The 14590-nt window shown below is 39.7% G+C and overlaps 1 protein-coding gene and 1 long non-coding RNA gene across 3 annotated transcripts in view; one reads left to right on the forward strand and one right to left on the reverse strand.

Moving 5' to 3' along the window:
• ZNF697 (zinc finger protein 697) overlaps positions 1 to 14590 on the forward strand; it is an 80016-nt gene that overhangs the window by 2188 nt on the left and 63238 nt on the right. The window contains exon 2 of the mRNA XM_054454532.2: positions 9254 to 9332. Coding sequence (XP_054310507.1) covers positions 9254 to 9332 — 79 coding nt within the window. The remainder of the gene's footprint in view (positions 1 to 9253; positions 9333 to 14590) is intronic.
• Positions 8205 to 14590, reverse strand: part of LOC134738132 (uncharacterized) — a 29115-nt gene continuing 22729 nt past the window's right edge. For both annotated transcript variants that reach the window (XR_010123682.1, XR_010123678.1), the window contains one exon: positions 8205 to 8979. This is a non-coding gene — a long non-coding RNA (uncharacterized LOC134738132). The remainder of the gene's footprint in view (positions 8980 to 14590) is intronic.

The raw sequence follows: 14590 nt of genomic DNA on the forward strand, positions 1-14590 counted from the left end.
GGTGCAGCCCACACAGGGCCAGCTGAAGCAGGGCAGAGTGTCGTCTCACCCGGGAAGCACAAGGGGTAGGAGGATTTCCCTTTCCTAGCCAAGGGAAGCTGTGACAGATTGTACCTGGAAAAACGGGACACTCCTATCCAAATGCTGCACTTTTCTCAAGGTCTTAGCAACTGGCAGACAAGGAGATTCTCTCCTGTGCCTGGCTCAACAGGTCCCATGCCCACAGAGCCTTGCTCACTGCTAGCGCAGCAGTCTGAGATCCTACTGCGAGGCGGCAGCCTGGCTGCAGGAGGGGTGTCCGCCATTGCTGAGGCTTGAGTAAGTAAACAAAGCAGCGGGAAGCTCAAGCTGGGTGGAGTCCACTGCAGCTCAGCAAGGCCTACTGCCTCTAGAGTCCACCTCTATGGACAGGGCTTAGCTGAACAAAAGGCAGCAGACAACTTCTGCAGATGTAAACGTCCCTGTCTAACAGCTCTGAAGAGAGCAATGGTTCCCCCAACATGGCATTTGAGCTCTGAGAATGGACAGACTGCCTCCTCAAATGGGTCCCTGACCCTCGTGTAGCCTAACTGGGAGATGCTTCCCAGTAGGGGCTGACAGACACCTCATATAGGAGGGTGCCCCTCTGGGACAAAGCTTCCAGAGGAAGGATTAGCTAGTAATATTTGCCGTTCTGCAGCCTCTGCTGGTGATACCCAGGCAAACAGGGTCTGGAGTGGACCTCCAGCAAACTCCAACAGACCTGCAGCTGAGAGACCTGAATGTTAGAAGGAAAACTAACAAACGGAAAGGAATAGCATCAACATCAACAAAAAGGACACCTACACCAAAACCCCATCTGTAGGTCACCATTATCAAAGACCAAAGGTAGATAAAACCACAAAGATGGGGAGAACCCAGAGCGGACAAGCTGAAAATTCTAAAGATCAGAGCACCTCTTCTCCTCCAAAGGATCATAGCTCCTCACCAGCAACAGAACAAAGCTGGATGGAGAATGACTTTGACAAGTTGACAGAAATAGGCTTCAGAAGATTGGTAATAACAGACTTCTCTGAGCTAAAGGAGCATGTTCTAACCCATCGCAAGGAAGCTAAAAACCTTGGAAAAAGGTTAGACAAATGGCTAATTAGAATAAACAGTGCAGAGAAGAGCTTAAATGACTTGATGGAGCTGAAAACCATGGCATGAGAACTTCATGACGCATGCACAAGCTTCAATAGCTGATTCAATCAAGTGGAAGAAAGGGTATCAGTGACTGAAGATCAAATTAATGAAATGAAGCAAGAAGATAAGTTTAGAGAAAAAAGAGTAAAAAGAAATGAACAAAGCCTCCAAGAAATATGGGGCTATGTGAAAAGACCAAATCTACGTTTGATTGGTGTACCTGAAAGTGACAGGGAGAATGGAACCAAGCTGGAAAACACTCTTCAGGATATTATCCAGGAGAACTTCCCCAACCTAGCAAGGCAGGCCAACATTCAAATTCAGGAAATACAGAGAACACTACAAAGATACTCCTCGAGAATAGCAACCCCAAGACACATAATTGTCAGATTCAACAAGGTTGAAATGAAGGAAAAATTGTTAAGGGCAGTCTGAGAGAAAGGTTGGGTTACCCACAAAGGGAAGCCCATCAGACTAACAGCAGATCTCTCTGCAGAAACTCTACAAGCCAGAAGAGATTGGGGGCCAATATTCAACATTCTTAAAGAAAAGAATTTTCAACCCAGAATTTCATATCCAGCCAAACTAAGCTTCATAAGTGAAGGAGAAATAAAATCCTCTACAGACAAGCAAATGCTGAGAGATTTTGTCACCACCAGGCCTGCTTTACAAGAGCTTCTGAAGGAAGCACTAAACATGGAAAGGAACAACTGGTACCAGCCACTGCAAAAACATGCCAAATTGTAAAGACCATCAATGCTAGGAAGAAACTGCATCAATTATTGGGCAAAATAACCAGCTTAACATCGTAGCGACAGGATCAAATTCACACATAGCAATATTAACCTTAAATGTAAATGGGCTAAATGCTCCAATTAAAAGACATAGACTGGCAAATTGGATAAAGAGTCAAGATCCATCAGTGTGCTGTATTCAGGAGACCCATCTCACGTGTAAAGATGCACATAGGCTCAAAATAAAGGATCTACCAACCAAATGGAAAGCAAAAAAAAAAAGCAGGGGTTACAATCCTACTGTCTGATAAAACAGACTGTAAACCAACAAAGATCAAAAGAGACAAAGAAAGCCATTACATAATGGTAAAGGGATCAATTCAACAAGAAGAGCTAACTGTCCTAAATATATATGTACCTAATACAGGAGCACCCAGATTTATAAAGCAAGTCCTTAGAGACCTACAAAGAGACTTAGACTCCCACACAATAATAATAGGAGATTTTAACACCCCACTGTCAATATTAGACAGATCAATGAGACAGAAGGTTAACAAGGATGTCCAAGACCTGAACTCAGCTCTGCACCAAGCAGACCTAATAGACATCTACAGAACTCTATACTCCAAATCAACAGAATATACATTCTTCTCAGCACCACATAGCACTTGTTCTAAAATTGACCACATAGTTGGATGTAAAGCACTCCTCAGCAAATGTAAAAGAACAGAAATCACAACAAACTGTCTCTGAATCAAATTCGAACTCAGGATTAAGAAACTCACTCAAAACCACACAACTACATGGAAACTGAACAACCTGCTCCTGAATGACTACTGGGTACATAACGAAATGAAGGCAGAAATAAAGATGTTCTTTGAAACCAATGAAAACAAAGACACAACGTACCAGAATCTCTGGGACACATTTCAAGCAGTGTGTAGAGGGAAATTTATAGCATTAAATGCCCATAAGAGAAAGAAGAAAAGATCTAAAATCGACACCCTAACATCACAATTAAAAGAACGAGAGAAGCAAGAGCAAACACATTCAAAAGCTAGCAGAAGGCAAGAAATAACTAAGATCAGAGCAGAACTGAAAGAGACACAAAAAACCCTTCAAAAAATCAATGAATCCAGGAGCTGGTTTTTTGAAAGGATCAACAAAATTAATAGACCGCCAGCAAGACTAATAAAGAAGAAAAGACAGAAGAATCAAATAGATGCAATAAAAAATGATAAAGGGGATATCACCACCGATCCCACAGAAATACAAACTACCATCAGAGAATATTATAAACACCTCTATGCAAATAAACTAGAAAATCTAGAAGAAATGGATAAATTCCTGGAGACACACACCCTCCCAAGACTAAACCAGGAAGAAGTTGAATCTCTGAATAGGCCAATAACAGGCTCTGAAATTGAGGCAATAATTAATAGCCTACCAACCAAAAAAAGTCCAGGACCTGACGGATTCACAGCCGAATTCTACCAGAGGTAGAAAGAGGAGCTGGTACCATTCCTTCTGAAACCATTCCAATCAACAGAAAAAGAGGGAATCCTCCCTAACTCATTTTATGAGGCCAGCATCATCCTGATACCAAAGTCTGGCAGACACAACAAAAAAAAAGAGAATTTTAGACCAATATCCTTGATGAACATCGATGCAAAAATCCTCAATAAAATACTGGAAAACTGAATCCAGCAGCACATCAAAAAGCTTACCCACCACGATCAAGTTGGCTTCATCCCTGGGATGCAAGGCTGGTTCAACATATGCAAACCAATAAACATAATCCATCACATAAACAGAACCAATGACAAAAAACACATGATTATCTCAATAGATGCAGAAAAGACCTTTGACAAAATTCAACAGCCCTTCATGCTAAAAGCTCTCAATAAACTAGTTATTGATGGAATGTATCTCAAAATAATAAGAGCTATTTATGACAAATCCACAGCCAATATCATACTGAATGGGCAAAAGCTGGAAGCATTCCCTTTGAAAACCAGCACAAGATAAGGATGCCGTCACTCACCACTCCTATTCAACATAGTGTTGGAAGTTCTGGCCAGGGAAATCAGGCAAGAGAAAGAAATAAATGGTATTCAATTAGGAAAAGAGGAAGTCAAATTGTCCCTGTTTGCAGATGACATGATTGTATATTTAGAAAAACCCATCATCTCAGCCCCGAATCTCCTTAAGCTGATAAGCAACTTCAGCAAAGTCTCAGGATACAAAATCAATGTGCAAAAATCACAAGCATTCCAGGCTGGGCGTGGTGGCTCACGCCTGTAATACCAGCACTTTGGGAGGCCAAGGCAGGCGGATCACCAGGTCAGGAGATTGAGACCATCCTGGTTAACATGGTGAAACCCCGTCTCTACTAAAAGAAATACAAAACATTAGCTTGGTGTTGTGGCAGGCACCTGTAGTCCCAGCTACTTGGGAGGCTGAGGCAGGAGAATGGCATGAACCTGGGAGGCGGAGCTTGCAGTGAACCAAGATCATGCTACTGCACTCCATACAGCCTGGGTGACAGAGTGAGACTCCGTCTCAAAAAAAAAAAAAAAAATCACAGGCATTCCTATACACCAATAACAGACAAACAGAGAGCCAAATCATGAGTGAACTCCCATTCACAATTGCTTCAAAGAGAAGAAAATACCTAGGAATCCAACTTACAAGAGATGGGAAGGACCTCTTCAAGGAGAGCTACAAACCACTGCTCAATGAAATAAAAGAGGACACAAACAAATGGAAGAATGTTCCATGCTCATGGATAGGAAGAATGAATATTGTGAAAATGGCCATACTGCCCAAGGTAATTTACAGATTCAATGCCATCCCCGTCAAGCTACCAATGACTTTCTTCACAAGATTGGAAAAAACTACTTTAAAGTTTCTATGGAACCAAAAAAGATCCCACATTGCCAAGACAATCCTAAGCCAAAAGAACAAAGCTGGAGGCATCATGCTACCTGACTTCAAACTATACTACAAGGCTACAATAACCAAAACAGCAAGGTACTGGTACCAAAACAGAGATATAGACCAATGGAACAGAACAGAGGCCTCAGAAATAACACCACACATCTACAACCATCTGATCTTTGACAAACCTGACAAAAACAGGAAATGGGGAAAGGATGCCTTATTTAATAAATGGTGCTGGGAAAACTGGCTAGCCATATGTAGAAAGCTGAAACTGGATCCCTTCCTTACACCTTGTACAAAAATTAATTCAATATTGATTAAAGACATAAATGTTAGGCCGAAAATCATAAAACCCTAGAAGAAAACCTAGGCAATAACTTTCAGGACATAGGCATGGGCAAGGACTTCATGACTAAAACGCCAAAAGCAATGGCAACAAAAGCCAAAATAGACAAATGGGATCTAAATAAACTAAAGAGCTTCTGCATGGCAAAAGAAACTACCATCAGAGTGAACAGGCAACCTACAGAATGGGAGAAAATCTTTGCAATCTACGCATCTGACAAAGGGCTAATATCCAGAATCTACAAAGAACTCAAACAAATTTACAAAAAAAAAAAAAATCACCCCATCAAAAAGTAGACAAAGGATATGAACAGACACTTCTCAGAAGAAGACATCTATGCAGCCAACAGACACATGAAAAAATGCTCATCATCACTGGCCATCAGAGAAATGCAAATCAAAACTACAATGAGATACCATCTCATGCCAGTTTGAATGGCAGTCATTAAAAAGTCAGGAAACAACTGATGGTGGAGAGGATGTGGAGAAATAGGACCACTGTTACACTGTTCGTGGGAGTGTAAATTAGTTCAACCATTGTGGAAGACAGTGTGGTGATCCCTCAAGGATCTAGAGCTAAAAATACCATTTGACCCAGCCATCCCATTACTGGGTATATACCCAAAGGATTATAAATCATGCTACTATACAGACACATGCACACGTATGTCTATTGTGGCTCTGTTCACAATAGCAAAGACTTGGAACAAACCCAAATGTCCATCAGTGATAGACTGGATTAAGAAAATGTGGCACATATACACCATGGAATAGTATGCAGCCATGAAAAAGGATGAGTTCATGTCCTTTGCAGGGACATGGATGAAGCTAGAAACCATCATTCTCGGCAAACTCTCACAAGGACAGAAAACAAAACACCACATGTTCTCACTCATAGGTGGGAATTGAACAATGCGATCACTTGGACACAGGGTGGGGAACGTCACACACGGGGGCCTGTCAGGGGGTGGGGGCCTGGGGAAGGGATAGAATTAGGAGAAATACCTAATGTAAATGATTAGTTGATGGGTGCAGCAAACCAACATGGCACACGTATACATATGTATCAAACCTGCACGTTGTGTACCCTAGAACTTAAAGTATTATAATAATAATAATAATAATAATAATAATAAATTACCAAACATGCAAAGAAGCAGGAACATGTGACCCATGATGAAAAGAAAAAAAGTCAATAGATGGAAATCAACCCAGAACTTGACACAGATGACAGAATTAGTAGGCAAGAACATAAAAATTATTATGATAACCGTATTTCATATATTTAAAATACTAAAAGGGATATTGGGCCAGGAATGGTGGCTCACGCCTGTAATCCCAGCACTTTGGGAAGCTGTGGCGGGCAGATCACCTGAGGTCAGGAGTTGGAGACCAGCCTAGCCAACATGGTAAAACCCTGTCTCTACTAAAAATACAAAAAATTAGCCGGGCATGGTGGTGGGCGCCTGTAATCCCAGCTACTTGGGAGGCTGAGGCTGGAGAATCACTTGAACCTGGGAGGCGTAGGTTGCAGTGAGCCAAGATTGCGCCACTGCACTCCAGCCTGGGCAACAAGAGCAGAACTCTGTCTCAAAAAAAAAAAAAAAGAAAAAGAAAAGAAAAAAAGAAACATTGAACGTGTTAAGTACAGACATGAAAGGATATATAAAAGACTGGAATCAAACTTCTAGAGATGGAAGCTGCAATGCCTGTGATGAAAAATCACTGGATGGGGATAACAGCAGATTAGACATTATGGAAGAAAAGGCTGGTGAACTTGAAGATATATCAATATAAATGACCCAAAATGAAACACATCGAAAAAATGATGAGAAAAAATAAGCAGAGGATCAGTGAGTTGCTGGAAAATATCAAGTGGCCTAATATCAATGCAATTCGAGTCCCCAAAAGAGATCAGGGGACAAAGTAGGAGAAAAAAAATTTGAAGTAACAATAGCCAAAAGTTTTTCAAGTTTGTTGAAAATTGTAAATCAACAAATCCAGAATCTCAGTAAACCCCAAGCATAAAATATAGGAAAAAACACACCAATGATCACATAATAAAGTTGCTAAAAAGCAAACAAAAATTAAAATAGGGACAAAGGAAAAATCTTAAAAGCAGCCAGGGACCAAAAAAAAAAAACAAAAAACAAAAAACAAACAAACAAACAAAAAAAACCCATGGTAAATATAGAAGAAGAATAAAGGTAAGAATGATTGCAAATTTCTCATCAATGCAAGCCAGTATAAAGTGGATTAACATTCTTAAAGTACTGAAAAGGGAAAAAAATCTATCAACAGGTATTCTATAATCAGCAAAAACACTTTTCAAAAATAAAGATAACTTTCTCAAACTACAAACGCTGAAGGAATTAATCACCAGCATACTTTCGCTATTAAAAAACATTTAAAGGAAGACTTTCAGTAAAGTAAAATGATACCAAATGGAGATCTAGATCCACACAAAGGAATGAAGAGTCCCGGTAATGCTAACTATGTGAGCAAATACAATGATGACTTGCCCAAAGTCAGAAAGTGGTAGAGCTGGGACTTGAGTGCAGGGCTTTTGACACCAAGGTCAATCTTAACCCACTCCACTGCAGCTGCATTTAACACTGCCATTAATTTAAATTAACAAAAACTGATTACATTCTTATTCTATACAAAGTTGGTACAACATTGGTAGTGTTGGGGGGGAATCTAAGAGTAAATTAAGTACATGCTCTGCTCTCAAAGGAGCTTATCTTCTATTCCGAGAATCAGAGATAAAAAGGACAGGGAAGTTTAGGGAAGAGTGTGGCAAGTTCTGAATATGTCCTGAGAGTGCAACTCCACCATCAAAATTAGAATGCTGATAAAGTGTGTCCACTTTCAAATCAAGAGCAGGGCCATTCCATCCATTAAGGATTACAGGTCCAAGAGCCCAAGATCTGTGATGGTCTTAAAACACTACTCATTGATAATTCAAGCTGAGTCTGGCATTAGGAGATTTAAATAAAAACACAAGATCTATTCTTTCATTTGACAAACATTTATTGCCATGGACTGTAAAGAATGGTGATAATGTAAAAACTGGAACAAGACACAGTGTTACTATGATCAGTATTATCAAGCATCAACAAAGTGGAATGGGCCACATGCAGCTGGTTAGCTCAGAGGAGGGCTAGATCACTGGGGGCTAGCATTCCTGGAAGGCTCTATGAGCTGAGCCTTAAGAAGGATAGACTAGAACAGGCAGTGAAGCAGGATGAACTGGTCCAGGGGGTTCTGAGCACAAGTGTGGAAGCAGCAATGTGCATAGGAGGTTGGTGGAAGTGAAGAGAAGGATCCTAGTCTGCCTGTTGAAAAAGGAAAGGAGATTAGGTTGAAAGAGTAGGCTATGAAGAAGCTTTTAATTTAGAGATTGACAGGAGGCTCAGGCTCTTAATAGGGGAAGAAAAGACAAGCTAACGGGTAAATTCTAGAATCAAATCCAAGATTACATATTCATTAGTAACTTGCTTCAACTAACTATAACCAGTTATTAGACAATGTATAATTTATACAGTAAGCAATATGTTTTTTATTCTGCAGGGACAAACAGGGACTCTAAGGAAATTAGATTGGCAGATAAAGTATGAATTGGCAATCTAGTAAACAGAAATCATCCCAATGACTCGACTCCATGCTGACTTCAGACTGAGATGTTATCCATTCATTTAGGCCACAGTAGCTATATGATCTTTGATCAAATACTTCTCCTCTATGTGTCTCAATGTCTTCATCTGAAAAACAGAGTTGTTGTAAACATGTCCTGAAAAAAAAAAAAGGATGTGAAAATGCTTTGAAAACATAGTTCCTAAACAACTGTTACTTGTTATTATTATAGAGTAATGAGGACTAAGAGACATGATTCCACACCCATTCATCATTTATTATTCTGAATAAGTTTGAAGAGTATATGCTTGATATAAAAAGGGCAAACATACTCAAAGGTGACCATTTTTTTTTCCTGTTATTTTATACCATTGTCGTTGAACCTGTTTTTCTTGCAGTCATTTTATTTATTGATCTTTCCTTTGCTACAGTTTCTCTTCTTGCTTCGTCCATCTATACAAGATTATAAAATGTACCTTGAATTCAAGTCAAAGAAATGAAAGAGTTGAGGTGTGTGGTATGAACATTTATTTAACTATTTATTTATTCACACTAATTGTTCAATTAAAATATTCCAGAAATTATGCAAATAAGAAAAAATCTACATCCTTAAGGAGCTCACAGTAGGAGGGCCACATAGTCACATAAATAAATAACACTATCACAAAAGAATGTCAAAAGGGCTTTGGAGGAGGGTGCTCCCAGATGCTCTAACAGAAATCAGATTGGCTGGCTGGGAGGCAGGGCTGTGGAAGCTTCCAATGCCAGGGACCACTGGAGCAATCTAGTAAGTAAATCATGCTTTGTGCAGAGGGAATGGGATGCCTAAAAGGATCAATACATGACAAGCCATAACGTATCCAGGAAACTGCAATAAGATTAGCAACTTCAGAGTATAGGTTCTAAGGGAGTAGTAATGAGTAATAATACAGGATAATGGACATCAGCCAGACCAGGAGGAGCTGTGCAGAGGAGTATGCAGAATCAGGGGGGAAAAAGTACAGCAATGAAGGAATAGATTGCACAATAAGATGGTGAGATTTTATCTATGATATGTAAGAGAGATTCCAGGTGTGGATGTGTTTACAGCCTTTCGATTATTACATATTGAGGAGCCTTTTATCCTGTTTGTATTGTGTGGTCCTTCTACTTCTCTTACTGGCCATCCCTACTGAATGTCTTTTGACCATTTCAATGTCAATTACCTTTGCAACAAGAGTAGGATGGGGAAAAAGATCAATTAACTTTGAACATATTACTCTAATAAGCATGTGAACAAGTGAAATAGCTCTACCACTGGTCATTCAAATGAATCATGTGAGGGGGTAGACCAAATAGACATGAAGGCAATTTGTGTGCAACAGTGCCCAACAAGGGCTAGCTGTTATTACATATATTTTGTGTCTAGCTGCTTTCAACAGAGAAATGATAACATAGGCAGCATTTTCAATCCACTTTATACTCAAAGAACTATTACCAATAAATCTGGCAGCACCATGTAGGGAAGCAGGAAATTCACAAAAAAATCAGAAACATTGGTTTGTGAACAACTCTAGAATGGAATGCCGTAAATAGTCAAGAGTTTGGTGTAGAAGCAGAGCAGAGACAAAGAGAGAGCTTGCAAGTTAGCGTCTTACCCAAACCCATAAATAATTACCCAGAGAGTGGAAAAACTGGTTTGTTGAAGTTTGGAGGACATTAATAATGCTCTGTTTCTCCAGTGATCTCTTCCCGCAGGGGAACTGGCAGTGCTTGGCAAGCAGCCTCATTACTCACAACCCTGCTTCTGCTGGGCTGGCAAGATCCGAAGGTATCATTAAACACGTATAGCGGGTAGTCTTCCCCAGGCCACTCCAAGAAATCGGGTCCATTCAACAGTCAGTAAACATTTATAGAGTCTATATATGCTTAACACATAGTAAGTGCTCAATAAATGCTAGTCTTAGTTATTAGAGCTCAATGTCTAGCATATGATAGGTACACCATGATTGTTTATCATGGAAGGGATCTAGAAATAGTTACCATGTCCCTGGGCCAAAACTTCTGCCACTCCATGTTCCTTCTAGGCCCTTCTAGGCCCTGCTAGGTTCCTTTTAGCAGATAGTGCTGGCTGATCACTAACCCTGTTCTTCTTCAGGGCACACTACCCTGTGGGCACAGATAGATCACATTTTCTACCCTTCCTTGGAGTTAGGTATTTGCACATGACTAAATTCTAGCCAATACGGTATAAGCAGAACTGATGAGGGCCGGTTCTAGTCCTGGCTCTTAAAACCTCTGTCGTAGTTTACATTTCTGTAATGATACAGTAAGATTCTGCAAGACCAACTCCTTCATACAAAACACCTATCAAATCTGGACTTAAGGCAAAAAGCAATAATTAATGTACTGGAAAGTACTAGATAGAGATGAGTACACTCTTTGCTCGTATCCAGAATAGTTAAAGAACTCTTACAACTCAATAATAAGATGAACAACCCTATTTTTGAAATGGGCAAAATATTTGAACAGGCATGTCACAGGGGAAAATATACAAATGGCCAATAAACATGTGAAAAGATGCTCACCTCACTAGTTAGGATCATGCAAATGAGAAATAAGATTCTACTACACATCCATTGATATAGCTAAAATTAACAACACTGACAATTCCAAGCATTGACAAAATTTGGAACAACTAGAACTCCCAGACATTGCTGGTGACAGTGCAAGATGGTCAGCAATTTTGGTAAATAGTAGAGCAGTATCTTATGAAGTTAAACATCCACTTGTCATATGGCCCAGTAATTCCACTTTTAGATATTTACACGAGAGAAGTTAAAGTATATGCACACAAAACGGCATATATGCAAATCATAGCACCATTATTCATAATAGCTAATACCTGGGGCTTATCCAAATGTCAAAAAACAGTGAATGGATAAACAAATCATTGTGTATCCATACGATGAAATACTACACAGCAATAAAAATCAATGAAAAACTAATACAATAATCAACATGGATTATGCTGAACAAAGGAAGCATAACACAAAATAATACATCTTGTGTTCCATTTGTATGACATTAGAGAACAGGCAAAGTTTATCTGTATTGACAGAAAGTTGCCTGGGGCTAGGGGTTTGTAAGAGGGGATCAGATGTAAAAAGGCAACAGGAAATTTTTAGGATGTTAGAAAGCCTATATTTTTATTTTCATAGTGGTTATACAACTATACACAATTAGCAAAAGTTAATCAAACTGTACCATTAAAATGGGTGAATTTAATTTAAAAAAACCCTCACACAAACCTGTCTCTCCTACTCATCTGCTGGCTGATTATGGTGCCCAGAGAGACCTTGAAAACTATGTGCTGATGATGGTGGTGCCCCATCCCCTGGGTCTCTTAATGAATGTAGGGGGCAGAGCTTTCCCCAACATTGCTGATAAAAAAACTCACACTGGACTGATACATGGCTGAGAAATAAATGGTTAGAGTTTTGTGGTCTTGAAATTTGGGGGGTTACAGAAGCAAGAATTCCCTTAACAAATATATATGTCTCCAAAATAAAACACACAATCAAGACCACTAATTTGTCCTTGCTCAACTCACATTATTTAACTAGAAACAAATCAGTGATAACATAAATGTCCAAATTAAGAGAAAAATTAGGTAAATTATGGCTTGTCCTTCCTGTATAATATTATATAACCACTTACTTAATAATTATGAGAACCCTCTAGTAACCTGCAAACACACTCACAATGTGAAATGAACAAAGCAAAACCCATAATTCTATCTATGCTATTGTATTAGGATGCCCAGACACCTCAAACTGCGTTCATGCAAGACTTTGAACATATTTAGGCCTGTCTGAAGAGACCTACCTGGCATATGTTTGCATGCGGTACTGAGGAACCTATTGAGTAAAAATTCATTATAAGGAAAAGAGAATCAAGTATCATAAGCTCAGCTTAGGAACAGAATCAGCAAAAAAAGAAATAGGTGGTCCTAAAAAGACTGTCAGCAATTTAATTTGCTCTCTCTCAAACTGTGGACTCACAGATGCTCAAAGGAGTACGGACTGCAATAAAAAGCCTGTAAAAACCACAAGGGCAGTTCCATTAAAATCTCCACGTTGCACTACTTGATAGACCACGTCCCTGATTCTAACACAGTGGACTTGCTGATCACAAGTAAGCTGACCAAGGAGTCAAACCAGCCTTTGCTTGCTGCTGGAAGAAGAACGGAAGAGGGCATCACACTGGGGCAGAGGAACCGGGCAGCTTTTGAAGTTTCTGCAGCAGCACCAGCAACAGGAGACATGCTGAAAGGGAGATGCTAAAAAGAAGAGGAAAATTGGAGATGACACATGATAGCTGGGAGGATTAGTTCCTGAGAATTCAAGAACTAGTTAGGAAGGATGTGAGGAGGACTGGAATTTCTGCAGAATGAGTAGGGCTAGAATCAGAGAAATATTGTCTGATTACTGCTAGTGTGACCTGATATCTACCCCCAGGCTGGCCTAGCCTGTATACACATAAAATCTGTCTGTGCATGTTTTGCGTGCAAGAGTTCTTTTCATTATGTGTTTGAAAAATATAGACAAACCTATAAAGTGTAAAACAGAACATAAAAAAATTAAACAGGCCCGGTGCAGTAGCTCATGCCTATAATCCCAACATTTTGGGAGGAGAAGACTGGAGGATTGCCTGAGGCCAGGAGCTCAAAACCAGCCTGCACAACATAGTGAGACCTCATCTCTGCAAAAAATAAAAAAATTTGCCGGTATGGGGGCACGAGCCTGTCGTCCCAGCTACTCAGGAAGCTGAGGCAGGAGAATCATTTGAACCCAGGAGGTTGAGGCTGCAGTGAGCTCTGATTGCACCACTGCACTCCAGCTTGGGCCATAAGCAAAACACTGTCTTGAAAAAAAAAAATTTAAACATTGTAAGATGGTAGGATTATAGATAATTTTTTCTTTTGTTTTGATTTCTGTACATGTTATCATTGTTTTTTTTTGCAGCTCACTGCAGCCTCGACCTCCAGGGCTCAAGCAATCCTCCCGAGTAGCTGGGACCACAGAGGTGCACCACCATGCCCAGCTAATTTTTTAAGGTTTTTTTTTTTTTTTTTTCTGTAGAGACAGGGTCTCACCATGTTGCCCAGACTGGTCTTGAACTTCTGTACTCCAGGGATCTTCCTGCCTCTGCTTCCCAGGATTATAGATGTGAGCCACCGTGCCCAGCCTCATTGTTTTAATAGAACCAAATATGATACAGAATTCAATCCTCCAGTTATTTGTTCTATAATTACTGAATAATTGATTCCTTCTGTTCTTATAGCATAAGCATTACAAGAACAGGAAGAATAAGACATTGGTATCTCTATATTCTACAATAAACATAGATCTACTACAAAGAATATTTTGGAATTCAACGAAGGTTTATTTTTATTTATTTTTTCTTTTGTATCCCATATATCATCTCAATAGCAATTTGCCATTCTCCTGGAGTTTGATTATGGCCCTTTTTATAGAAATAAATCTGAGGCAGCAAATAAAGGAAACTTTTCCTTGGCCAGCAGGGACATTGTGAGTAAGCAAAGCTTAAAATTTATTACATATCGTTTCCAGTGTGTCTTGAAACCCTGGCTAACCAGTGACTTACCTTGATGAACAACTAACATCAATCTCTTCACTCAGAGGGAAAGAAAGGCTGTCACAACCTTTAGAGATGCCATGTGTTTATAGCCAATCCTATTTAGATGAAGTCTCAGAAAATAATTC

This window comes from Pongo pygmaeus, chromosome 1 (assembly GCF_028885625.2).
Source record: "Pongo pygmaeus isolate AG05252 chromosome 1, NHGRI_mPonPyg2-v2.0_pri, whole genome shotgun sequence".
NCBI lineage: Eukaryota > Metazoa > Chordata > Mammalia > Primates > Hominidae > Pongo > Pongo pygmaeus.